The sequence below is a fragment of the Falco peregrinus genome, chromosome 5, assembly GCF_023634155.1.
Source record: "Falco peregrinus isolate bFalPer1 chromosome 5, bFalPer1.pri, whole genome shotgun sequence".
In the NCBI taxonomy this organism is placed as follows: Eukaryota; Metazoa; Chordata; class Aves; order Falconiformes; family Falconidae; genus Falco; species Falco peregrinus.
In genome coordinates this window covers 65,177,862-65,205,694 of record NC_073725.1, presented here as the reverse complement: position 1 = coordinate 65,205,694, position 27,833 = coordinate 65,177,862, and the positions used below count along the sequence as shown (strand labels likewise).

General features: G+C 45.5%; 2 protein-coding genes across 4 annotated transcripts; both read right to left on the bottom strand.

The window, feature by feature from the left end:
* Window positions 1-781: 781 nt before the first annotated feature.
* Window positions 782-23,826, bottom strand: MED26 (mediator complex subunit 26). Of its 3 annotated transcripts, none has more exons than XM_055805432.1 (3): window positions 23,493-23,826; window positions 4,950-5,303; window positions 782-3,606 (listed from the first exon to the last, which is right to left on the bottom strand). In XM_055805432.1, exons 2-3 carry the CDS (start codon window positions 5,013-5,015, stop codon window positions 1,912-1,914), a joined length of 1,761 nt encoding a protein of 586 aa, XP_055661407.1. In that variant the 5' UTR covers window positions 5,016-5,303; window positions 23,493-23,826; the 3' UTR covers window positions 782-1,911. The 3 variants fall into 3 exon arrangements, with proteins under 3 accessions (XP_055661407.1, XP_055661406.1, XP_027648736.2); XM_055805431.1 differs by having other exon boundaries at window positions 4,950-5,024; XM_027792935.2 differs by lacking the exon at window positions 23,493-23,826 and having other exon boundaries at window positions 4,950-5,024; window positions 5,178-9,431.
* Window positions 23,827-25,501: 1,675 nt separating this feature from the next.
* SMIM7 (small integral membrane protein 7) lies at window positions 25,502-27,780 on the bottom strand. Its single transcript, XM_055804010.1, has 5 exons — window positions 27,725-27,780; window positions 27,588-27,629; window positions 27,461-27,513; window positions 26,863-26,953; window positions 25,502-26,279 (listed from the first exon to the last, which is right to left on the bottom strand). The coding sequence occupies exons 1-5, from the start codon at window positions 27,748-27,750 to the stop codon at window positions 26,264-26,266; spliced, it is 228 nt and encodes a 75-aa protein (XP_055659985.1). The 5' UTR covers window positions 27,751-27,780; the 3' UTR covers window positions 25,502-26,263.
* Window positions 27,781-27,833: the final 53 nt, after the last annotated feature.

The window sequence follows — 27,833 nt, the reverse complement described above, 5'->3', positions numbered from 1 at the left end:
TTCTGGTTTCACTCTCAGACCTCAGATTTCAGAAATGGAAGCAAACAGACATCAGCTGAGGTTTTTGAGACACCCACACATTTCAATACCAGTCAGATCACAGAAACAGTAGGTTTGAATGACTTAAAAATAAACCGGACCTTATCAGTTGTATTCCAGGGAACAAATCAACTTAATGTATACCCGGCACGGAACATCCTTTTAAAATCATGGCAAGAGCTTGACTCTGCTCTTAAAGGCAGGAGGACTTTTGCCAAGGCTCTTCTCCGTAGAAGCGAGATCCAGCACAAACAGGTTAACAGAGTTAACATTACTAAACCTATAAATATTTTTGGTATAGTGTCTCCTCCCCTTTTCCCCTGGATAGAAGCCCAGCATGGAGGACTACAGAAAACAACTAGTCCCAAATGTTAAAGCATTTACAATTAATAGAAACTCTTAGCTTTCTATACTGAACCAGGCTGCTTTAGAAAGCGTTTTAACGATTAGGAATAATACATTACAACGTTACTGAGAGAAAAAAAAAAGATGAACTATGACCTTTAAAATGTTTAGACTTTGAGGTACATTAACAGCAATTGGGTTATCAGTCTCCAGACCGTGGATGCAACCAGAGTTAAAAAAAAAAATCCAACCTGTGCAACTGAACACCACCAACGTACTTGGAAGACATCTTGTATATCCCTAACAGCCAGCTGCTTTCAACAGTGTCGGATGGGATTCAGCTTCACCACACTGCTCCAATGGATTCTCAGTGTCGATGATCACTTAGCTGGTCTGAATTGAGCAAACTTAAAAAAAAAATGAGTTAAGTATAAATAATTCACAAACTGTTTTGTGCAAATTTTTTTTATTTCCACATTTATATCACAATGTGTCCACTTAAAGGACCAAATAGCAAAGTTGCTCCCTTCTGCATCCCAAGAACACAGAAGTCTAGTTACTGTACATTCACTAAGGCTCTTTGTTTTTGCAAATTGCGTTTATGATGGATATCCATAAGGCAAACAATATCTAAAGGAATGGTAACAAGTATATTTCCAGCATACAAACAGGCTTCCTTTTTCCCTCTCACAGTACAGTTACAAACTTGTAGCACCCTCATTACATTTAGATTCTAGAAAAGGTGATTTTTCTTGCTTGGTTTTTTTTTTTGTGTGTGGTTTTTTTTTTTTTTTGTTTTTTTTTTTTTAACTAGAAGTTTGCAGGAAGGGAAAAGTAGGAAAAATATTTGGCTGGTGGTGGTGGGATCAAAAATATCGTTAAACATCTAGTTTTTGCAGCATTTCTCAGAGACTGGATTTAAACTGAAACCAGACTAAAATATGTGGATGCCTATGGAATGTTGAGCTGAAGCTGGTCTCCCAGCCTACAGTGCAACACCTGCTGTTTAAAACCCAATCTCCGTACCACATGACTTTAAAAATAAAACACAATCATGTTCAGAGATGTGATAGAAATAAAACTACAGTTTTTGCACATTGTCTCTCGAATATCTCACTGCCAAATAAAAACCCAAATCAAGTCAAATAAATAGATGCATATTTTGTTAAGGTAATGTCCACAATTTTCTCTGTACCTGCCTGTAATAAGATTCCGGCATTCAGAAAGTGCTGGAAATCCTCTTCACTTCTTGGGGACTAACACTTTTTTATAGCTGGCTCGCTACAGAGTTTTGAACTCAATTTATCAACCTTCGTATGCCTTCCTTTGCAATTGTTAGTAAACTGGTAGCAGCATTTCACAAAAGGAGAATTTAAAGGAAAGAGCTATAAAGAACCAGCTCCCTCACACCCTCTGCTCATTGGGCCTGTTTGTCCAGGACAGGAGGCTTTCTCCATCTTTAAGTGGCATAGTGTCTGCCATTTTTGCTAACTGCAGATGTAAAAAGCATTTTTAGCAAAACTGTACTCAGTCTAGGCAGACGTAAGGCAGGATGTTCAATCTACCATCATCCCCATGTGGATCTAAAGATATGCACTGTGTCCAATCATACCAGTTACCCTGTGTGTCATAACAACCGTTCACGCCTGGCCAGTTATGTTCACGTATTCTGTCGAGGTCATCACTTGTGACCTCTCTTGTGACCCCAGGCAAGTCTGTAGGTTTGCTGTTAGGAGCTAGAACATGAGTCTTTCTAGCCTCTTTTCTAGTGCTTTCCTCCTGCTTTAAATACTCAGACATGAAGTAGTGAGCTCCTGGAGTCTGTACTCCTGATGAAGACAGCAAGCTACTCTGTCTGTTTAAATACGACTGAATGATTTCATTTCTGGATAATTCTTTCCAGTTCGTTTGTTCAAAAGGGCTTTGCAGGTTGGGTTTTTGCTCCTGCTTTTCCATTTCTGTCCTGTGCTGTTCAGGAAGTGCAGGGATTTCCACCTGCAAAGGATCTTTCTGTATTAAAGGTTTTATCTGTCCTGTCATGGGATCAAAAGTGAGTTTTCTCTCTTTTAATCTCACAGGTTTCACACCCCCTTCTGTCACGTGCCCATCCAAGCTGACTGTATAGTCTCTGGGTCGGTACCTTTTCTTCTTTTTACTATCAGAACCTGAAGCAGCATCATCACTGTCCATTTTTGAAGTGTCTTGTGAAAAGCCCATGTGTGGCATGAGAGATTCCCCTGGGTGGGAGCTGGTTTTGCAGCTGGGAGATGTGTGCTGTTGAAGTGTCCCTGCTGTATGCCTCTGCTGGCTTTCAGAAGGTACCTGCTGCTCCTGCCAGTGCTGAGATACCTCAGTTACTGATTGCTGAGTGAACTCCAGTCTTTTTGCTGGCATCGGAGGTGTTGATGGTTGCATCAAGGATGGTGGCGGTGATGGCACCTGTGCAGTATCTAAGAACTGAGACCTTTGAGATGGACTAGGCATTGAATCCTTTGGTGAGTACGTAGTATGCTGCCGAGCAAAAGTATCATGCCTAATGCTTCTAGGGCTAAATGAGGAACAGCGAGGACTCTTAGGTTGGTGTGGTCCTGTAGTTTCTTCCGATTTATCATGCTGCTGAAGCACTGCAGTCTTTAATAACGAGGAAGTGCTTGAAGGTTTTACAAGTCCTGGAGAACTGGTGTGAGGTTTTACAGCATTTACTGGGATCTTACTGTGTTTATCATTTTCACTGAGTTCCGTCCTGCTGCTTTCAGGCCCTGCATGTAGATTTACGTCCACAGGACTAGGAAAATTTTCAGGACTACCTCCAATTCCATTTGTCGGAGGGGGTGAAGAGTTTTGTAATACTTCAAGACTAGCTTTGGAGACATTTGGGGGAGGAGGGCCCTGATGCCTGTCCCTGTGTTCACCTTTCCTTTTCCGATTTCCCAATTTCTCTGGTTTTGGAGAATTTAGTTTCTGTATATCATTCCTGCTTTTCAATTCACTGATTGGCTTTGATCCAGCCACAGCAGGAAGTTGCGCTTCTGGTTTGCAGTTGTGAGCACCACCATTTGCTGATCCAGGTGGATTCGGCAACCCTCTTGGCACTGGTTCACTCTGGGTTACAGGTTCTATCAACTTTTGCCAATTCCGCAACAATTTCTTGGCACGTTTGGCAAGTTCCTCATTGGATGTCTTCTTTCTCACCTCATTGATAAGCCTCCCAAGTCTTGTTTCCTATAAAGAAAGAAAAGGTGTTTTACAAACAGGTAGCGTTCTAAACAAAATTCTTAAAGGTACGTTTCTGCTTTGTAACGCTTACCCTAAAAAATACCTAGTTAAAAACCACAAAAAAGATTTAGTTGTTGAATTAATCTTTTTGGAAGGGATTAATCCAGTTGGTCCAGCGCAACATGAAACCTACTCTAGGTTTCAAGTCACCCTGTCTCTATTCCCTGGCTAAAGCACCAGAGCTGTTAGCTGTGGAAAACAGTAGATAGGAACTCTTTAATTGGCAAGAATCTTGAGAATAAATGTGCAAGTTCAGATTCAAGAGGCAATGCAGCACCCAAGGCAGAAAGGGTGCATGTTTATCACAATGGAAGTATAAGATCTGCAGAAAGAGGGAAATGAAAAAAATTCCACAACCTTTACCTGTTACAGTAACACATTGATAATAAAAATCTCCACTGCACAAACGCAAGTAGCCAGGGTGCGACTTACATCCTACCTTCTTCCTCTATCTCTCCTCTCCCTTCACTCCCCAGTATCTTGAAAACGTATGAAAGATTTAAACAAGCATTCCTAGGGTGTCCCAAAGCGGTTTCATAAGCGGAAGGAAGTGTTTGATTGTTCCCAAAGCACATTTGAAAACAAAGAATTATTCCACAAGTCACATTACTTAAGAAAAGCACTTCAAAAGAAAACACAGACCAGACCATGAGAGAAATATGCAACACGTTGTGATACATATGTCGAAATACAGCTGGAGTTATAAATAAGCAATAGTTAAAAGCAAGTAACACAAATAACTTCAATGTAAAGATTGAAAAAAAATATTTATAGTTTAGTCATAAAATCTTTAAGAGTAGCCAGTGAGACTGCGGCTACACTACCTGACACTTCAGCTTTTAATACACCTCATTGCACCACGTAGATCAGACATTAAAACCTGCTTAACTGAATTTAAGATTGGTTTTATAGACACAAAGTAACAATATATCCCTATTTCAGATTCTTTGGTGCTTGGCCACCAAACATCTAACAAGGCGACCAGCACTTCAGCAAGCAGACTGATGTTGCTGAATGCAACAGAATTAATCAGTAGCAAGTAATGATTAATTTAGTGCCCTACACAAACAGGAACTGTGCTGCACAGAATACTGATCTGAGTCCAGAAAGAATCGCTGTGTATGCATTGAGATGTCGTTATTTTGTCCCCCCTCGTGCTGTTTATATCTTAGTTGTGAATCCTTTGCAATCAAGCTATTGTTTCAAGAAAAGCTTTTATGGAAATTAGATAGACAGAGAAAGTCCTTTTATACACACAAAATTCAAGTCATGTTTGGAGGGTGACATACCTCAAGTGCCTCTTTGGTAATGGGATATTTCTCCAGGCTGGAGATCACTTCCAGCACTGCCACCATGTTATGGATCTGCAACAAGGAAGACAACTCTTAGTTATAAAATGTAATTTCAGACCTTCCACTTCGTAATTGCTGGAAGCATTAACCACAAAATTTTTATCACACTGTCTGGCTTTAGAGAGCTGATTGTTCAAAGAACAGGGACAAGGACACTTTACTGACCTAGTTGGAAACTGCAGGAGCTGTAACAAACACACTCCTGTGCAGACCGGCTGGGAGAGCTGGGGGTGTTCAGCCTGGAGGAGGTTCTGTCGAGGCCTTAAAGCAGCTCCCAGTACCTAAAGGGGCCTGCAGAGAAGTTAGAGAGGGGCTTTTTGCAAGGGCATGTAGGGACAGAACAAGCGGGAATGGCTTTATACTGAAAGAGGGGAGATCTAGATTAGGTTTAAGAAAGAAATGCTTTACTGTGAGGGTGACGAGGCACTGCCACAGAGCAGCTGCGGATGCTCGATCCATAGAAGCATCCAGGGCCAGGCTGGTTGGGGCTTGGAGCAACCTGGGCTAGGGGAAGGTGCCCCTGCTCATGGCAGGGGGTTGGAAATAGATAATCTTTAAGGTCCCTTCCAATCCAAGCCATTCTATGTAAAACTAAAGGAAATATTAGCAATAACACCAGCGTGACTTACTAGCAAAGTTCTGAGACCCCTAGCCAAAGTATCTGTTAATTGTCCCACAGCCTAACTGGAAACATACATGCAAGTGGACCACGAAAAACAATGAGTCAAATCAGAAATCTTGCATTTATTCCCTCAGGCACTGGTTTAGAATTACACAAGTCATCATTCAACAATTCTGTTCAAAATACTGATGCTTCCTGTCTGAAAACCCAAGGTACAAGCTCCTCCAAGTGTCCAAGTGGAGACGAAGCCAGCGCCATGCCCAGTAGGTGTCCTCAGACCATTGCCCAGCACCAGACGGACCAGGGCTGGGATACAGCCACGGCTCCTGAACGAAGCTCAAAAACTCCTCCATCATTCCAGAATCTTATTTCCTGACCTGTAAGATGGTGAGGAGCAACTGCAGAAATTCACATTACATTAGCAAAGCATGTATCAGATCTTCTGATAGGCTTTACCACAAAATTTCTGTATGCACGAGTAAGCTCCACACAGAAGCAGTTGCCACAATCTGTAGATATTAAGCAGAAGTGTGATTTTAATAATTTCTCTGAGAAACCCCAGACTACACAGGGATCCGTATTTCTATTACCTGATGATAAAAGCACTGAAAACTGGAATTTCTAATTCACTTTTGTAGATAAATTTAAAAGATAAGCAAAGGAAATCTCAGATCAGTCTCATTTACTGCTTAATTGCATTTCTGACACAACTGGACACAAACTGCATCTGAGAAAAATCTCTCAGCAAGAACCTCTGCAGGGACCTCACGTTACCCTAAAGTCTAACCAGGAGCACAATCAGGTAGCTCTGCACTATCCTCCCAGCCACACACTCCACTGCAAGATTCTTTAATTTTAGAAGGCTGGAAGTTTGAAAGAATTAGCTTTTTCAAGTCAGTCCTACCCTTCTATTACGATACAACAGGAGAACCAGGAGCTGAAGTCTCCTCCTTTCAGAGAATCTTGTGCATGACAATGTTTTTTTCCATCACAGCAGGACTGCTTGGTGTTGGAGATACCCAAGTGAAGCTGTCAGCAATGAAACTTTGATAAAAGCAAATCTAAAAATCAAGCAAACTTATGTTTAAATTCCATATAGGCTTTGAATAATTACAACTCTTACAGATTGTAACACCAACTTCAGACCAAAGATGAATTTGTCATGGTTCTTTCTTCGCTGAGCTACAACGCCTCTGCAGATATTTAAAGCCATACCATCCAGTCAGGTCTGGTAAACCTCCACTTAAGCTTTAAAGCAGCAATAGCATGTATTTTGACATATTTTAGTTCTGACTATTTCACTTCAGTGCACTAACTTGCTTCCATGTTTCGATCCTTGCACTGCCCTCAGTGCCTAGGAAGGGTGATTGAGCACCACAGTAAGTAATATATAACACCAGGGTTTGTTTGGTTTTCCCCCCAGTTTCTAGAACCAGAGCACTTGTAACAGCTAATGTTCAATTCTGGGAGTTTCCAGACAAACGTTTTTAGACTTGCAGAACATGATACTCTCCCTTCCCAACACATATTTTAGACTATGAATTACCAGGGTGCAAAAAGGCTCTATGTATTGCACAGACCAATAATTGGTACAATTATTTTGCAGTTACTGGTAATCCCCAAAAATTCATTATCTAATGACAAACTGATTGCAAAAAAAGGATCATTAATCTATCCAAAGGTCAAGATGGGGGAAAAGTGATACGCTCATGTATACACACACCTACAGAAAGATGAAATTGGTGAGGGAATTTGCAGTAACAGCTTCGCCTTTGTTCAATAAACCCAAACACACAGATATGGATGCCCCTGAATGCCGAATTGCCTACCAGGGACCAGCTCTATACCAAGACTGATAGACTGTTACTTCATTCCCTCCTTTCAGGGACACATGGTGCCAATTAAAGAGAGGGAAAGCAGCCTTACACCGCTGAGTCTGTGCTGATCACTCAACTTCTGGTAAAATATAAAACACCCATTTTGGATTCTTCACACATTTGTAACCAATTGAAAACATGCTGTAGCACTGAAGCAAGCACTGCAAGGAGCACGAAGGCTTACACTCAGGATAACTTCAAGAAGCACCTCTCATTTTCCCTTCATTTTGAGCTGCAGAAGTATGATTCTTTAAAATAAGCAACATAATAAAAATGTTCAGGCAGGTTCAACAACTTCACCCTTCCTCCCTAGTTTTGTGTAGCTTTCTTGGAGTGCTTTACCCAAACTGCCATCAAGAGAAGCTTATAATAGAAATCATACTCACCTATTTCAAAATAACACAAACTATGCAAGTTCTTGTGGTATAGTTAAACACTATGATGCAAACAAGACAACCTCCCCAAAACACCTCACATATTATCTCCTCAATGTGAAGACACCTATTTCATTAACAGCAGAACATCGGGATTGCACACCAGGATCTTTACCTTAAACCATCCACCACTGGCTTAACAATTAATATATCGTCACAGAACTGACATGAGACCGACATTACAAAACCTACCAGGACATCATCCTACTTCAACCAGCATCAGAAATGACAGTTTATTAACATAAGCTGCTATTAAAAATGTTTACTGGCTACACAGCAGACAGGCAGAGTAACATAAAGCAGAGTGGGACAAGGAAGCCTGGCAACCTTGCTCTCTTCGGACACTGGTTAAAGAACACAATTGCTTAAGTCAGCAACATCATTTTAGTTTCTATTTGCCTTTACTTACACTGTAACCCATCACTACCACCCCAAAACATGAACTTCTGTGAAGCAACCCCAGGACCTTGCATTTTGGAGCTTGCACAAATCTTCTAAGAACAATTTATACAGCATTTCAAGTTATCCCATGCTATTCCCATGTTGTGAAGACTGACTAGCACACAGACTAATTCATTTTAAAGTTTACTGGAGAACATCTGCTTTGAGTTATCTATGATAATCCTTTCCAGCCAACCCTAATGACAGTCACAGAAAACAAATCTTATTTATTCCATGCAAGTCTCCTTAAGTCATTCAGCCATACTCCAGAGCTTACTACTGGTATCTGAGATCTCTTCTAAGTTAAGCATTAAATGTTTTTACTACAGCCTCACACAAAAGCATGGGTTTCTGAACTCTGGAAAAGATCAAGCAGCTTAATTTCCTTTTTTAAACTGCCATCTACCTTAATCCTATTTTAGCTTTTATACATCTAGAACAGTTCAGTAACTTCAGTGTAAGCGTTACACAGCGGTTTAAAAGAATACAAAGGGTGTTGGGGGTGTTTAAGGTACAGCTGTTCCCTTCCACCTCCAATTCTACTGCCTCTTTCCCTGGCAGATTTGAAAATAGCAGCAAACTCAGTATCTGCATGTGAGCTGGTATCACTGTTTCCATGTGCTGGGACACATTTTATGTTGGACTAGCACATGCAAATGTTATGCTTTGATTCTCTTCCATCTACAGACCAGTTCAGATACAAAACACAGAATGAACACCAACATAACACCTTTCGTTCTTCCTCAGGACTGCCCTGACACAGGATGACCCACACCCCACTCCACTGCTACCCAAGAAACAAATGCTACAGAAACCTTTAATTGCAGTTGTTTGAATAAAGCATTTTTGTTGGTGTTTTTCAGATGTTTCACAGGGATGTTTCTACAGGTCTCTGCATGCATGACTAGACTATGACAGATGACAAACTAGATCTGAGTTAGCTGGGATGATGTTGCTGAGACAGTTATACAGGCCTGGAGTAGGAGGAAGAGTAGCTTTTTCCTTATAAACATGAAACCCCAGGAATGAGGTGCACAATTACAAAAAAAAAAGTATTGAAACTGCTAATACAGAATCCTGTCTTACCGGAATCTGGCTAGAAAGGCTCTTCTTAATCACTTGCATAAAGGTCACATAACAGTGGTAAAGGGCATCTTTTGACACAGTACCGTCGTCCTCCTCCATATGAGTCACATTAGTACCTTTAAAATTTTCTAAAGGGTATTTAAACTTGGCCTAGTATGTCTATAGTCCCCAATCACCGAAACTTTTCTACAAATAAAGTGTAATGCTATTATCCTCCTGAAATCACAGGTTATAATAATCAATAACCTGACTCCACTGCAGGCATTTTGAAACAGACTATACAGATATGTCAGAAGACACTGGCTTTGAGAGAATGGATTTGTCATCATACTTCAGCTTACTTCCTCAGAATATGCTAGAAATACTCAGTATTTCGCTAGTTTCAAAGAAGGTACTTCTGCAACATTTTCCCACCTGTAGTATCAAAGCAATTTTACAAAAGCAAGCAGAGAAGCAGACCCACTGTGGAAGACTAAACAGATCTTTATCTTTCCAACAGAGACAAATCCAGATCTCTAGTGCCAAGTTGGTGTTTTCTGTTGGCAATTCATAACAAGATATGCAGTGTGGTCTATAGAGAAGTTCACAGGAGCATTTGCACCATTTTTTTATTGTCTTCCCCTTGCAAGCTCCTAGGAACAACAGGATTTTATTGGGTAGCTATAAAATCTATCGTATTATCTATGGGCCATGTATATCTTTAGGCAGCACAAGATAATGTTCAAGAAAAGCCCAGGTTCAAGGTCAATATTGCTGAAATTGCCAGGAAGGCAGAACAGATTCAAAGGGAGGTGCAGCAGCACCACCACAACCAGCGTCATCCACTCACATTTATTTTCTCCAAAGCAGCACAGTGGTTACCTGCACCTGAGCACCAACTCCTACCCCAGACCGGGGCACCTGATCCATATCAGATCTTGCCCCCAGCACTCCATTTGTATAAAAATGACTTCATTGCATCATAATCTGAAACATGGAATAAGAAGTAAGAAGAGAAAAGTTGCTATTCATAGTAGGCTTTATTTAAATGCCAAAATGGCAATACAATAGTATAGTGTTTATTTATTACTTCATATAGGAAGCAATAGATACCAGACGCTAATGATACATATCATGAACAGTAAACTATAATATCATTTTTTTAAAGATACAGACCAAACACACAAAGTTAGAATTCAGGTTACAACCTGCTGGTATTTAGTTCAGTTCCCTTGCAACTGATCTATTAACAGTTTCCCCTACCCCCAATGTGACATGATGTTGTCTAAAGATAGGGTACATGAGATACTATTCACAGAAATGACATACCAAAAAGATGACCATGCACTACTTTGTTCATAATTATTGAAGATGTTTGAAAGTCAGTTTGCTAAGAGTTCAAATATTCACCAGTACACACAAGATATTCTTAAAAAGGCGAGTGGAGGAGAGTTTGAGTAGTATTTAATAAAGCAGATCTTTAAACATGAAGTAAGCAATTATCTGAGTTGAAAGTCATCCACCAAGAGTATCTTCTATGACAGAGAAATTAATCTGCAGTCCACGCTTTGAAAACTGATCAGAAATTTGTGCTGCAAAACAACAGGCAGAAGAAATGCTCCTCGACTATCAAGAACAGTCAACAGAAGGGGCTAGGGACAGCAAGCACTTATCTTTACCTCTGCATTTAAAATTTCCAGGTCTAACGTAAAGAGTCAAAATGATTCCCATTTATTTTATTTGTACTTAGGTTTTATTTAATGGTAAATTAACATCATCCAGATATCTTCCCATATATACTTTACAAAGCCAGGATCATCAAACAAGAGTACGGTCAAATTCCAACAAAATACCACATTGCGAAGAAATTGGCAGACCTGAAATACTTCACTTGAGCAAGAGACCAGTTTAGCTCTGTTACCTTTTGGCAGTATGTCCGCATAAGTAAAGTGTAGGGAGACTAGAACAGCCAAGAGATTATGAGAAGTTTGCCAGCAGAGAACACAGTTTGCCCCACCAGTTACAAACAGCCTCGAGACACAAAACCCCAGCAGCTGGTAAGTGCCATCACCACTCCAGCTCTTCTCTACACGGTCCACTCCAAAGGAGACATCTGACTCTGGCAGAGGCCCCTGACACAGCAGGAAAATGCTCCATGCTTTAGCGAGGTGTGGAAACCACTCAACAAGGGCAGTATCTATTGGTGGAGTTACTCAGAAGATATAAGGAGTAGTAAAACACAGATGACAGAGACACGCACACCCAGAACACAACCGGTTGACAGAAAAGCAGTGGCACATTGAGGGAAGTCGTCCTGCTCTACAGGAAGAGGGCTTTAAGGGCAAAGAGAACACAGTCAACAGCACAACGCTTTTCTACATTTGTATTTATTAGCCAGTAATGGGAAGACATTCTTGTTACTACAGAGAGGAATAATTGTCTGTCAGCTTCAACATTTACTAAACATTTTGCATAGTATCTATCATGAGAATTGTACTTCTAGTGCCTACTCCTCAGCTGTGTATAAGAGGACTCACTGCAAGATGATGCTCCCTCCCCACCCCTGCTTCTTTTTCCAAACCCCACAAAAAGCCCCCAACCCTCCACACCATGAAGCTGGGCAAAACCTTTCTGGGGAACAAATTTATTCACCTGATTTTAAAGGCCCAGCAGTTGAAATGAAGGTTAGTGACATGAAATACTATTACATCAGAAAGATGTGTGTGGCACAGGTTCAAGATAAGGGAAGAGAGTAAGAGGAGGAGTGGGTACCGCAGCCCACAAAGCCAGGTGGTCATTGTCACAGTGGGGCAGAACACAGTCTTGGTGGAACCTGCCACAGCATACTGCAAGCCAGGTAATGCTAGTGTTCTTTTTCCTCAACACCACACTGATAAGGAACGGCACAGGAATCAAATTCAGTTGGAATTACATGTTCAAGGCACCCCAGTTAAGAAGAACGTATACAACGAGGAGTTCAGAGGAGAGCAGTGATAACGTTTTAAAATCATGGTTAACAAGAAAAAGTTTAAGTACTCAGTCCACACAGTATTGGGGAAAAAAATCGGGAGGAGAGACACAGCTTGGAATAAGCCTTCCTATACATTATGAGTCATAATAAAGAAAGTGGTGATCAACTGTTTTCATGCTCACTGGCCTAATTTGCAACAAGACAAATACTGATGACATATCGGGAATAACCAGAGAGCTACTAATGCACTCAAATAAGCTCAAGTAGTTTCCACAGCCACTACAAGGGTTTAAGAACAGATCAGGCGAGTCTGGAAGGTGTTTTACATAGGTGATGCTACTTCAGTGAAGGCAATGGAGACCACACAGCTTCATGAAACCCCTCCCAGCCGCGCACCCCTACGATTCACACCTAGGGAACACATACTGAGTGGCAAGCAGTAGAAACATATTGAAATACCCACTTCTGTCTAGTCCAAACTGGACTTAAAATAGTAATGCTAAATTCTGTCCTATCAAAGAGATGGTAATTATATGAAGGGGTTTGTGTTATAAAGGACTTAGAAAATTCAACACTTCAAAATTATCTGGCTTGTGCTGCCCCACTGCCCCGGGCACAGTGTCCTGAGGAAAAGTGATCCCAAGAAGAAATGCCCCAGCCTTCACCAGCGGCTCATCACCACTCAGGCTCTGTTGTCACTTCAGTTCACCATTTCAGCCGCCTCACACTTACCCCTGCACATCCCAGCACCTAAGCACTTCTCTAGAACAGCACAGCCCTGCCAAAACATAGCATGATAAAACAACCACCACAAACTGGAAGTTTGACCCAGTCCTGCACATCCCTCACCTTCTGGTAGAAATACTACTGATCACACAGTCAGCTACAAAGGGGTGTAAAACTTGGTGGAACAACATAGCATGTCTTCCAGAGAAGGAGACTTGTCAAGGGTGGAGCTGCACAACCAAAGAGTGCGAAACCACACCACATGCCCTCCAACCCGGTACAGCAATCACTACAGATTATTTCATCACCATAAATAACACCCCCAGAATGCATCGGTAACACACAATCCCTAAAAATCCAGTCACTGCACTGGTCATGAGGACATCTAACCACAATATAGTTTCATTGTATACATGATAACCACATTTCTTCCACACCTGTGCAGAAACTTCAACCAGATGAATCCTGAATCCTGGTAGTTACTATTTATTTTAAGTCATGAACCAAAGCCCAACATTATTGCTTAAAAATTTAGTCATAAAATGATGCTGCTGCGCAATCAAAGTTGCAGGAACAACCGGTCACACTTCGACAAGAAACACAGAATTTGTCGATTATTCAGACAGAATGACAGAAAATTCAGCCTTAAAGCGTGTCCCTTCTGATTTAGCATGATCTCAGTGCTTTCTGCGCTGAGGAGAGACCCAGCCAGAAGCCTGCTGACTGCAGTTACTCGGTTAAACGATGAGTTGATGCACCACAGGCAGGTGCCAGTGGCTCCCGGGGGGGGGGGGGGGGGGGGGGGAGGGGCAGCTCTCCTGTTCTTACCTACCTGTGTTAGGGGAAGAGCAAAGCTGGGCACCGAACTAGATTATGAGGAGAATGACCCTTTCAAGGCATCACCTGGGCAGAATCATTCTGCACTCACCTGCTTAATCTTAATGCACTCCAGAGAACTTGGTGGAGATTTAAAACTATGCAACATGCATTTAATGACTTGATGAGAATGGCTTCAAAGGGTCAAGAGCTTTCTGAACTTCTTAAATATTATGTTACCCATCACAAGGAGTATCTACACAGAGCAGTTTATATCTGAATGTAATACAGAAAAGTCCTACTAATGTCACCACAACATAGACTTATCACTCTTTTCTTAAAAAATAAAAACATTTATCACTGCATTTGTGTACTTCCAAACGCAGCAGGCCAAGGTTTTTCAAAATGCTGGGGAAGCTTCTCAGCCAATTTCTTAAATGATAAAGGAGGCTCAGGTAAGAGCCTGCTGAATACGCTGCACTGTGGAATTTATTAACGCATCACACTGAAGAGCAGCAACATGCTTGCATGACTGCTCATGAAAATTTAAGCACAGCATATTTGTTCACAAAACCTGAGAAAAAAAAATAGCCTTACAAATAGTCTTACAAATTGGGAATAATTTAAATACCAAGTTTTGAGAGGAGTCACTGTATCCTTTCAGCAGCAGTCACTAATCAATCTCCATCGGCACACACCATAGAAAAGTTTTATGGATAAGAAAAAGATTGGCTTCAATTTACCCATCTCCTAGAATTATTGCTAACTAAATTCTAGATAAAACGCTGCTGCCAGTCACCCATTTCCAAGCATCGCCATTCTCTGAATGGCAGTGCAGGTCCCCAGGAAAGCGAGGATGCCGCCCCCCGCCCCTCCCCCGATCCCCGATCATCAGTCGGCAATGCTGGGCCATTCTATTTCGTGCCAGAATCATTAGCAGCTGCTTGGAAACAAAAAGCATTTTCTACCTTTGGCTGGAAAAAAAAATATCTCCCCCCCTCCCCCGAGGACCACAGGCACACCACCTTTCATCTGGGGGCTTACCAGCAGCAGGGTTACTTTCAGACCAACTCCACCCCAAAGCAGATTTTCCAGTGTGATCATGACTGGACAAAAACCCCTAGTATCCCACCAGCATTTTATTCATTCAGGAAGCTGCAAGCTGGTGCTAGTTATTTCTGACCAGTAGCAAAAAAACCTTCACAATTTCCACTTAAGCAAGCCCCAGTGATGCCTAAGCCCCTTGGCAGCCCATCTTAAAAAGCCCAGTGAAGAAAATACAAGGTCAAAACCCAACAGTTCCTATTTTGATAGTCTGAAACTCTAACACACATGACAACAGAGCAAGAGGTTTGTCACGCTTGATTGTTAACTACTGTGCTCCCCGGCAAGTGCCTGAGCTGCAGGCACCACACCTCTGCAAGTGCATCTGAAACATCACCTCCTGCATCTTCTCCTCTCCCACCTGACTACGCCCAACTGTATTCAAGGATCAACGGTAGTTTCTCCAAGGATAAACTATAATATTGAGGTATACATTTTTCTGGAACTTTCAGGATGATTGCTTATATACAGATGTAAAAAATCCACATTCCTTCCCCTACAATTAATTTACACAGCACAAGGAGAGTTACATACTGACCATGCTACCTGGTGCAAAGAGCTCTGCTTAAGTGATGGCTTGAGTTACAGAAACTCAATGCTGCTTGGAGATGCACTGGAAGTTTGTTGACTGAAGACAAGTTATGAACGTGCATCACTACCCTGGGAAAAAAAAACCAACAACTATGCTCCTCTAATTTCAAAAGTTCTACGCTCCTTACAAAAATAAATGTAGACCTGTGGTATAATAACAATACTCTGCCAGCTGATTCTGCATGAAAACACAGTGTGTGAGAAAGCAGCTCCACAGAAGTGCAGGCTGTCACTCTTAGACAAGACTTCCACCTCTGCACAATCATCTTTACAGCACAAAGTTTCAAAATACACCCAGCTGAGTATGCTATGCTGCTGAATACTACAGGTAGACTTGGACGTAGGATTCCTCTCGTCCCCAGCTGCAATGTTAGAAAACCACTTTGTTCAGTAAAACAGAACTAATTACATCTTACTTCCAGTGATTCCTCAATAGAAGTTTCTACCACCAACTGTTTGGACATGCTGAAAATTGTATACTTTCATATTAACAAACACACTTAAACATGCACCGCTGCCCCATGAAAGCCACGCCCCAGAAAACACTGACATGCTGTTAAGTTTAGCAGATTGCACCTCAAATTAAAGCAATTTGCTGGCACTTAAATATTGTTCCAGACACTGAAAGCATGAATTACCTGAAGAAAGAATAATTTCACTGTTAGAATGCTGAATAAACAAACCTACATTTACATTAAACTGAATGTGATGTACTTAGCTTTACCTTAAACATTTTTTTAAAAGCCAAGGGCATGATTGGGGCCACATCATACCATGTTATACAGACCAGAAAAAGTTCATTTGAAGTTATCACCAAGCACAAAATGGGTGAGACGAGATAGTAGTAAAGCGTTATCAGCCAAAACAGGCATGGGTTTTTTTTCATTTATTAAAAAAACACATTGACATTAACTTTAACCCCAAATCTAATATATTGGAGTAACTATGCCTTAGAAGAAGCGCTTCTTAATTAAGATCAAATTTCTGCAGCAGGCAGAATCAATTCCTTCTTTCCCTATTCTGAAATTTTTGTGATTCCTGAAAAAATAAAACTCAACTACAGCAGCTCCTTGAAGGAGACTGAAAAGGATCTCCCCTTACAAGGTACTGGGAGAAAAACCTTCAGCTGCTCTGAAACTACTTTGGTCAGGAGCCAAAGGTGACGGAACAGCAGTGCTGCTGTGTCATATGGCCATACCCAAAACCCCAGAGCAGAAACAACCCACACCTTATGCACTCCTAAACCTGGCTCACCCTCAATTTACCATACAAAACCCTAATAAATGACAGACTGGAGTTCTTAGCCTAGGTCCACACTGCCAAAACACATGTGAAGCTGAAGATCTTTGTATTTTCTAAGGCACAGCCTGGGTCTCTCCTCATTTGGGGGCTTCTGACAGCAAGTACCTCCCCTCCTGCCCAGTGCAGCGGCAGGAGCCGACCCAGCCTGTGACCACCCCAGCCCTCTGGGACCCCGTGCTCAGCTGCCTCCACTCCCTGCCGCTTTGGGTTGATTGCACACCACCATGCACGGAAATGGGTCAACGAAGGGTCGCAGGGGGGGCAGCAGCCACAGGAAGGCAGCTGCCCTGGGGAAGTGCTGTGTTCTTCGCCATCTGGGAAGTTGGGTTGCTTCTCTCCTGGAAGAACACCCATCTTACACATCAGCTGTCTTTTCCATATGGTGGTTCATGGGGACTGTCAGATTATTCTTGCTGTTTAGTCTACCTGTAAAAAGTTGGTTCTTCCATTCAGAAAACTCCTTCCTGGTTACATCAAGAAGAATGTGTCAGGTTAGTTGTGTCCTTCCTGATGCTTTCTCCCTCCAGCCTCTGAGCCATCCAAGTGTTCACTTCTCACCAAGGGTCCGTGCTATGGCGTGCGCAGACAGGTACTTGCTGCAAAGTTTTATCACTTGGGTTTAAAAAGCCTGATCCCCTTTAACGAAACGACCCGATGGGCATCTGGCTGGAGGGTGCCGCTCTGTGCCAGCTTGTACTCCCTGAAGCTGCCGCTACCCCCCAGCACACGCTACGCTGTGCCAGGACCACCATGTCCCCATTCCTGTGAGGAGCCAGGGCAGGGCCAGAGGCCCCAGACAAGCCCTTTTTCCTGTTGAGTTCAGCCAGGCGAGTTCCTCAGGTGGCCCAGAGCAGGGTCAGCATGAGGCAGGGAACAGGAACATGCAGCTGGAGCTGGGGAAGCAGACAGACAGAGATCACAGCAGCTCACCCACCAGGTGCAGCTCTGTTGGCAGTTTCAGCTGGTGTAAACATGCGACTTTAAGCCAAGTCAATTCCATTTTTGATTATTTGGAATGTTAGCCACACAGCCTTCAGCATAAGGTGGTTCATCATGAGTTGCAAAGCTTGCTCATCAGTCCCCGCTCAGGAGCATCCCCCTGGCTGTCCATAAAGAGGTCTCCCAGTGTTTCTCCCCTGAACACTCGCTGAGCCCCTGTGTTAGGGTGACACGGTGAGCACAGGGGATCATTCCAGACACCTGTGAACCACGCACAAGCAACAGCAACAATAAAGCCTCTACAAGCAAAACTTGACCATAAGGCATCCACTCATCTCAAAACACACAGACAGGGTGGTTAGCTTCTGTAGGTATCACAGAGCTCCTTCCTGCTGGAACCCAAAGCCAGCCTACTAGGGCAGCAGGGAAGCTGCCCACTTCCCAGCTTCTGTGCTGGAACACTTTAATTCTTGATTTCTGCTGCTACACCTGTTGCAGTACTATTTGTGATGCACCAGAAGCATTATCAGGTAATTGAGCTGCATCAAAAACTAGCTGGTGGAAAAAATATATATTGTCTTTTCCTTTATAAACCCTGATCAATTCCCCAGTTCATTTCACCACATGATCCTGCAAATAGTTGCATCGGCACACATGAATTGGGTGTGTGTAGCAAGAATAAGAAGTGGGTGTTATTTAAATTGTCACTGCTGCAGAAACACTCACTCAAATTACAGCTTAAGAGCAAATGACTACTGCCATCATCAATGGAACCTGTGGAGTTCCAAGGAATTAACAACAGAAAGGCAATTTGGCATCCCCCTTGCTTTGACCCCTCAGTCCAAACTCCTGCTACTTTTGTTTGCTCAAGATTTGTCTTTGCAGCCTCAAACTTCATCATGGTCTCACTACTGCAAAGGGTACCTTGCAAATCATAAGTTTTTAACACCCCCTAAAAAAAACCTCTCAAAAAGTAACAGGCTGTATTACCACCACTCAGACTGAGCAGGACTATACAGGCAACTAACCAGACAACCGGACTAGTTAAACTTGGTATCTGTTGGACTGTACTTCCACCAAAAAGCTATTTGGGAGAGGTGGGCAGAGAAGCTGTAGGGCAAGGCCAAGAAACCAACTCCACTGCCACCAACAGGTGAATTCAAGTGAATCCTGTTGTTCACAAGACAGAGCATCAAAAAAACCAGCAGTCATCCTCACTTAAGGTTATTCAGAATTATGAAAAAATGGAATACAGTGGGACTTTGTACATCGGGCTTGAATCCTAACTTGGAAGCCAGGACCGCCATGCTAACAACACTTCAGAGCCTACATGGTGGGAACTGCCACAATCACCCACATGTTTCACCATGTGCCTGAAACACAACCTGCCACCTTGATGCACAAAATGCTGTACTACTCGCAACAAGATGAGCGAGTAAGGAAATAAACCAAAAAATGTTGAGAGGTACAACAGGTCCCAGCCTCTCTGTACACTGCAGCTTCCTCAAAACTGGTAAGATTATTAATGCCTCACAGAAAAGCATCAAGCTAAAGCAAAAGCCATTCCCAGTCTGCTTCCACCCACACGTAACCCTTTCCCGCATCCAAAGAAATCGTACAGACCCTCCCCAAGCAAACCACCGTCTTCCTCCAGCCTCTACATCTGTGTCGTTACAGCACTGTCTCTCACACCGTCTTCTCGCCCTTTCCAAACTCACTTCTAGCAAGCACATTTACCCCTGGTGATAGAGGTTTTTGTTTCTAGGACTCTGGTGAAGCAACCAATACAGAATCCAGACATGGAAGCATCTTTAACTATGCAATTCATGTGTCAACTAGAAGATCACCCCAGGCCAATGTGCTACTTAACACTACAACACACAGGCCGACTTATTATTAATAATTTGGCTCACGGATCATTCCTAAAGGCCTGAGCAGCAAGGCCAACCGAGATATCGCATGAATGGCAGCCTGATTTACAACCTGCCCCAACAACACCATGAGCATCCTTACTCAAACCAAAGCTGGCTTTGCATCACAGAGAGGTATTAATGGCAAATAATTAAGCTTTTGTCTGATTATTTAAAATCGGGAAAATACTGCTACATATTCAGGATGAAGAACCACTTAATTGCAAGCACAATTCTTCACAGCCAGTTGGAAACTACAGGCTTTCCTGCAGAGCAAAAACTAACAGATCTCATTATTCCTGACATCAGGTAATAAATTCCCTGAGGAGCGCTGAGCCCAATTTAACAAGGCAAAGGTGTTCTGCTTGGTGGAAGAGGTGGTTTCACAGCACACTGAGCCCAAAGGGAAGAGCGTTGCTTCTACCAGGACCAAGGAGTATCTCCCCTGTAAGATCTCACACCACTGCTACAATAAGGTTTCAGACACTCTTCTCAAGTTACTATTTCTACAAGGTTCTTCCAGGAAAGATTTTCCTGCAAGAAAATTGTATCACACGTTGTTGTGGGCAATACCACTAATCTCATACTTTCCCCCAATGCAAGCCTTGGTATGTTCTGGCTAGCGCACAAGCCTTGGAAGGAAATCGATGTTGATACTTAGTGTTTAAGTCATGTAGCAGAAGTAGTTTGCCCATATGTTTTTTTGAGGGGAAAAGGCTGAATAAATGAAGACGTAATACCAGACATCCCGGGTGGCTTCCAAGATGATGTAATTTCTTTAAAATAGCTTATTTCTTATAGATCTCCTTTGAAATAGAGGTTACCCATGTGAAGTCTAAACTGTGTTAAACTAAGTTATAAACATATTCTGCCACAATTACTAGAATAGGTCTCAAGTACTAAATGCATGTGTACAATTAAAACATTGCTCCTGAGTCAGCACTCATTTACCTAGCAGTTAAAACAAAGATGAACAATTGGCACAGAAGACTATTTCTCAAAGCAAGCAGGTTCCGAGAGCTTGGAGAAAAGATTATTTTGACCAGTTCAACTCAAAACAAGTAGGGAAACATCTCTCTCTCTGTTTTGTTGGGGGTTTTGTTTGGTTTTTTTGTGTGTTTTTTTTCTTTTTTTTTAAATTTAAGGCAGGACCTCAGAGTTAATCGAGAAACCACAAAGACCTCTACGGCTACAGTGGAACGAATCTCCACAATGGAGAAGCAACTTGTATATCGAGAACATTATCAGCGAAGCTTAAATTTACAGCGCCTCACAGCAAAGCACCATAAAGAAACCGTCTCCTCCTCCTCAGCCACACAGAACGGGACCGTTTTTCATACACCTGACGCTATCAGTGCAGTTTTCACCCTCCCCAGAAACACGCACAGACCAACAATTATACTGAAAAGCCTGAATGAAATCCAGGCCTCAAAGCTCGACTTTCTCAGTAAACAAGGAAGTCAATCACAATAATGAATACTGTAAGTTTGAATACAACCACTTCTTTTAGGAGATTCTAAAAGCCAGAAGAAAGTAGCCAGAGTTTTCTGTAAGTACCCCCAAGTGCAGCAGCTTGAAGCTGCATTGACTTCTTCCTGCGGGGAAAACATCAGAACAGTTTCTTAATACTTTTGCGCTGGTGCAACGAAATTCAGAATCTGCTTTTCAGCATGTCCAAAATTTAAGCTTTTCTTCCCTTCGTGAAAGAGGCACAACAGGTAGTTTTACTGACTGTTTATCACATGCTCTGTGCACTTGGGAGAAGAAGGGCTGAGATTTAAGCCTGCACAGTGACTCTCAACCACACCACCTCTGCTCTCCTTCGAAGAAAAGGTTATAATGGAAGACAGCCCCTGCCTACAGGCGTTTCTGAACAATGGGCTGATTTTTCTGCCACCAATTATTGCCCTGGATAAGTATCAAGTATGTAGAATTACAATTTAACATACATTACTCCTAAGCTTATAGGGCTACTGACCTGTTGAAGGCTCAGTACAGCCACCGGCTGATGCTCTAGCTTCCCCTCGCAGGCAGCTGCCTGGTTAATTCTAGTCCCCCTCACCACAACCAAACTGCGAGGACATTGGCGGTGTCATGTAACGATAACATACAGAGAAAGAGAAAAGGAATCCATCACAAAATATACTTCCCGGCTGCTTAACTCCGCACAGCCATGGGAAAGTAACACCAGAATGAGGGTAACCGTTGCTGCTGACAGTTCTGAAGTTAAAAGAAACCATAAACATGTTAGAATTTTATTAAACTAGGTTGACACTCGGTCTAACGTCAAGTGAAAAATTTGCAGCCACAAAGAGAGGACTCAGAGCAAACAGAATTCAGGGTGTACCAACCGACATTTCAGCAAGATCCACGTTCAAGTGCTGCAAACTCAAACAACTCTGACATTTTAAAGCCCACAATTACCATTATAATCTATTGCTGTTACTCAAACCCGTGGTATTGCTGCTCGCGACACAGGCACATCACTGGGGGTTCCCACAGAACTACAAGGGCAGGGCAAACATCCCTCACTGTCCACGTGCCCTGCAGGCCACCCCAGATCCCTCCCAGTTGGTGGTACCTTCACTGGCTACTTTAAGACATCAACCCAGGTCCATCACACGAGAACACTTGGTCAGGCAGAAGCAGGTATGACTTTAATAGAACTAAACCACCCCTTCACGCAGTCAGCCTCCTGGAATAACACACAGGCACACGTCCAGCCCCAGGCACCAGCAGCTGCCCCACAGAGTGCAGAGGGCCAGGACAAACCCACCTTCGCTGCAGTGACTGTCTGTCTCTAACTCCAAAGCTCGACAGACTGCGAGCTCGGGGCGATTCTCTCCCTGTAACAAACGCCCGTGCCGGGAAAGTGCTTTAACATGCCCAAATGCCCCTGGAAAGGGGCGCGGGATCCCAGGGATGGAGCCCGCTCCGTCGGTAAGGCTGTTCACAGGTGAAACACCCGCCGACTCCTGCGCTTATGCCGCATCCCAGAAGCGGCAGATAAGCTCATTAACCGCGCTGCAGGGAAGGATAAAAGCCAAGAGTAAGACTGCCCGGGGTCGGGGCAGCTCCCGGGCCCCGGAGCAGCTCCGGGCCCCGGAGCCACCGCCGAAGCCCTCCCGGCGGCCCCGGGTGAACCCGATGAGGCCCAAGGGGGCGGCGGGGCCCAAAGAACAGGTGGGCGCCCCGGAAAGTCCCGGCAAACTGCGGCGGAGCCCGGCCCAGAGCCCCCTGCAGGCCGCGCCCGAGCCGCGGCCTGTCGTCGGGAGGCCGCCGGGGCCGCACGCCGCATGGCCGGGCAGCGCCGGCCGGGCCCCGGCAGGGGGGTGGCGGGTACGGCGGCGGGAGGCGGCGCGGCGGGGGGCGGCCGCGACCCCCCCGGCCGGGAGGTGAGGCCGCCGCTGGCAGCGCCCAGGCGGCCCCGCGGTGCCGGGGCGGGGGGCGGCGAGGCTACGCTGGCGGCGGGACCCTGGGCGGGCAGCCCCGGGGCTGGGGGGGAGCTCCCCGCTACCGCCCACAGCGGAGGCTTCCGGCGCCCGAGGAGGCGTCCGGCCGCAGCCGCGAGGCCGGCGGGAGGCGGCGGCGGCCCGACGGGGCGGACGGTCGGGCGGGCCGCGGCAGCCGGCGTCCCCGCGGTGCCGGCGGGGAGCAGCGGGGCCCAGCGGGCCGTACTCACGTTGCTCTGCGGGTCGATGGCCTGCAGCAGCCGGTCCCTGATCTGCTGCGGGGAGGGGGCCGGAGCCGCTGTCATTGCCTGGGCGAAGCGGGGCGGCTGCGGCCGGGGCGGGCGGGCGGCTGGGCCGGGCCGGGGCGGCGGCTGCTCACTCGCCGGCGGCGGCCTCTTTGGGGAGCCGGAGTCGCATGTTCGCTCCCCGCCAGGCGGGGGCGGCGGCGCGGGCGGCGGGGCGCGGCGGAGGAACCGCGGCGGAGGGAGCGGGCCGGGCCCGACTGCTCCGCTCGGGGCCAAACTCAACTGTGGGCAGGAGCCAGCCCCGCGCAGGGCACCCTGGGACCCGCCCGACGCCGGAACAGCGCGCCCTGACGCCGTGCCGCACGCACCGCGCCTGCGCGGGGGGCGCCGCGGGGCCGCGCCTGCGCGGGAGGAGAGAAGGGGGGAACCGCGCTGCAGGGCCGCGCAGGCGCGGGGCGGGACCGGCTGTGCGCGGCGGAGCACGGCGGCCCCGGGATGGGGGGGGGGGGGGGGTGGCCCGGCCGCGGCGGGGGGCGACGCTGGGCCTCAGCTCCGGTGTTTGGCGTGAATCAATATGGGAAGGGGCGCTGCGGGCCCGGTGCGGCGGTAGCCCCAGCCCGCGGGGGGTAGCTCAGGTGCTCGCAGCCGGCAGAAGGCTAAGGGCAGCTGGAAAAAGCGACAAGCTTTTGCCGAGCGGTGGAACGTCAGATTTTCATTATTTTCATAATAACGTGGTGGGTGCGGCAGCAATTGCAGACTCGCAGCCACGCAGGGTGTGTCCACCACGGTGCAGCATAGCCCCTCGCAGTGCCAGCCAGGCCTCACCCCACACTGGCCCCCACTGGAACCAGCTGTGCCCCGAAACCTCGGCGAGGGGCACCCTATGCCCCACAGGGTGAGCCCTTGGCTCAGCGGCCAAGTGTCCCAGAGCATTTAACAGCAGCTCAAAACGAACTGCTGATTTTTAAAGCACCTGCTTAGGAGCTGAACGACTTTCGTCTTTTGCACGACCCAAGCATGGAGGCGATGTGGCAGTGTTCAGCCACAGGATGGATTTAGGGCAATAAAACAGTCCATATTCGTTGAGCAATAGAGCCCAATCCCCCTCCACTGCCTGCACCCAAAGTGTTGCTCAGAAAGCCGCCGGCCATTGTCCCAGTAAGAATTTAACACCACCACCATGACCCACACCGCAACGCCAGCCCAAATCCGCAGGCCCCTGGCCTCCTGCGGGTAAAGCCACCCCCTCCCCCTACACTGCAGGTGAAGACTCGATTTAATGAAGATGAGGGAGAAAGTGTTTTCCAAAACTATAAAGCACTGGATTTTGTTTGGATGCCATGACACAGCAGCATGCCGCTTTTTTTTTTTTTTCTGTCATTCAAAAGAGTTAGAAAAAGGTTGAATATAAAATACAGAAATTACAGACAAGAGAAAGAATATGTTTAACTGTGGATTGTAAGTATTTCTGGGCAGTTCGAACCATGCTCGAAGGATCCTTTCCTCCAGACATTCTGCTATGTTCACTACAGCAAAGCCCCTCCCCTAAACTACCCTGCCCCTTTCCTGAACATGAAAACTTCAGTTAACGCAAAAAAGGGCGACTCAAGCAAACTGCTGCGAGTGCCCAACGCTTGTGTCCAGTTTCCCAACGGTATCCAGATAAAACTGAAGGTCTTTGCTAAAACCTGAGCCTCAGAATCATTCAGATGAGGCCTCTCCTTCTCAATAGTAAGGCAGGTAAAGAAGCTGAAGTCAAGGCAGCTCCACTAATAGTTTACAGTTTGATTTAAAAGATAGCCACAAATTTAAGTAATCTTGCCAGTGCTGGGAAAAAGTTGCCAGTCAGAAGCTGCTGCTCCAAGAGGCTAACTTAACATAAATTGAAATAACACGAGAATTCAGACACAATTACAAGCCTAGTTACAATTTCTCAAACCACAACCAATAGTGAACTGATTTCTCCTGTAACAGAATGAACGCTGCATCAAATGTGTGTTTTACCCTTACATCGAACAACTTTATTCAACCAAATCCAAGATTATTCCAAAATTACTCCTTAGCATTGGCTTATAGGATTATTTTTGCTATCTGTCCTATTCAAAATGCCTCACATGTTGCTTAGAGAAAACCCTTTATCTTTGAAATTTTAATTTAAACAGCATTTTGTTGGAAAAACAGGAGGTGAGAATCCCCGTTTTTTTTTTCATCATCCTTTTCTATTCCTCCAACAAAACTAAATGGAAAAGGGTGAAGTTACATTGATACTTTGCTCAACTTCATAAAAATGAGAATCAAGAAGCGTGACTTCCAAGTGACCCAGACCATGGTGACATCAGCAGACACATCCAGAGCTGGGAGTGACTAAACAGCACAGGGTTTTAACACTGTGGTCTTCAATCATGCTCAAGTCTACCCCGCATACCGGGCACCGCACTCTGAGCTTAGTGAAATGATTTAAAGGTCTCTTTATTTCAGTAAAGTTGAAATAATTTTACTTTGAAGGTTTTTGGCTTAGGGGCCTGAAGGCTCAATCCCCCGGCAGCAAGCGAACCAGCATGTACCGTGTCATTACCCGACTGGCTGAAGAGGACAAACATGTCACATTCCTTGAGCGTGTTGGGAGCTTGTGCTGAAGAACAGGCCACGATCCCAGGGCTGTGTTTTGAAAGGATTATCATCTTTTACTTCATAGAAAAGTTGTGTTTCCAGCCAAAGGTCTCTTCCAAGTTGACAGACGCATTTGTGGATGACTCTCAAGATCCAAATAACCTAGTGGATGTGACAGGAAAAAAAAAAAGTAGATGAGAAGTGGGTACAACTGTGAGCAGTCACGCTGATGCCCTTCCAGCTCATGCCACCAGTGTACACCCGGCCACTGGTTTTGCTCCTCCATACATCAAACCACATAGCTATGCAAACAACAGGAAAGCAGCCTGCTAGCCTGCCTCTCGGGACTAAAACCTGTCACTACCACAGACTGTTCCCAAGGCTGATTCCATGCGATTACTTGGTAGGTTCCCCCCTCCTGCCCAAAATGAAAAAGACCAAGAGTTACACTGGAATGGTGACCCAAATGGTGCTTCATCTGAGCAGCCCACACAGAACACTGTAGCTAAGGGTAAATGACTTACACAGCAGCAGAGAAGGTTTTCATGCACTACAGGTGCCCACATCAGCAGAAAACTGAGGTCACCAACCTCTCTTTGAAGATTGAAATAAACAAGTGAAATGAAAAGGAACTATGAAATGACAGAGCAGGAGAGAAAGAGACCCAAAGAGAAACATGTACAAGCGAAGTCCCAACATATGCAACTACCTATGAACAAATAAGATGCTGCACAGTGTTACTTACACGATCATGCAGAACATCATGAAGACATTCCACAAGGCAATGAAGATTCGAAAGTATCTTAGACTGAGCAAGAACTCTCTGATATTGTCACCTAAAAATTAAGAGAAGCAGCCCTTGATGTGAAAAATAACGAACATGCTGACAAGGCACATTGTCCAACACTGCCTGGAAACCATTAGCAGCTCTGATGGGGAAAAACCTAACAAACCAATGAGGTCGGACAACAAAAGACTGTAAGTTTGGGGTGAAGGAACCACGCTCTATTCAGTGCACTCCTGTAAGGGCATGTGCCAAAATAAACAATAACAAGGGGCTTATTTCAGCTCCCCCCGATTGCAGAGGAAAGGCCGGCCCTCGACGGCTGTTTCCACCCTGGCTGGGGCTTCTCCCAGTGAGCAGAACCAGAGCTGCAGGCAGGGCAGTCCGCGGCTTGGCACCCGCATCCCGAAAGGCGGCCAGGAACGTTTGTGTTCCCTCTCAAATCACCCATGTGGGCTCGGCATGGCCCGGTTCGGCCCGGCCCGGCTCGGCTCGGCATGGCCCGATCCGATTCGGCTCGGCTCCGCCCAGCCCAGCGCCTCCCGCTTCCCCCCGTTACCGGTGGTGGGTTCCCTGGGCTCCTCGCCGAAGCCCTCCGTGTCCCTCTTCCTCCTGCGGACAGAGGGGGCCGCGTCAGGCAGGGTGGGACCCCCCGCGCCCCGCCCCCCAGCCCCCCGCCCGCTCACAGCCTGAAGTTGAGCACGGCGCCGGCGTTCACCAGCAGCGTCCTGCGGGACAAACAGAGGCAGCGCGTCAGGCCGGGCCGGGCCGGGCCGCCCCCCCCCACGGACCTCCCCGCGAATCCCGGGCCCGGCCCCGCTACCCGCAGAGCAGCAGGTCCCCGATCATGGCGGCGGCTGTGGCAGCGGAAGCGGAAGGGGCGGGTGGGGCGGCGCCGCCTGTGCTTCCCCGGGGGCGGCCCCGGGGCGCTC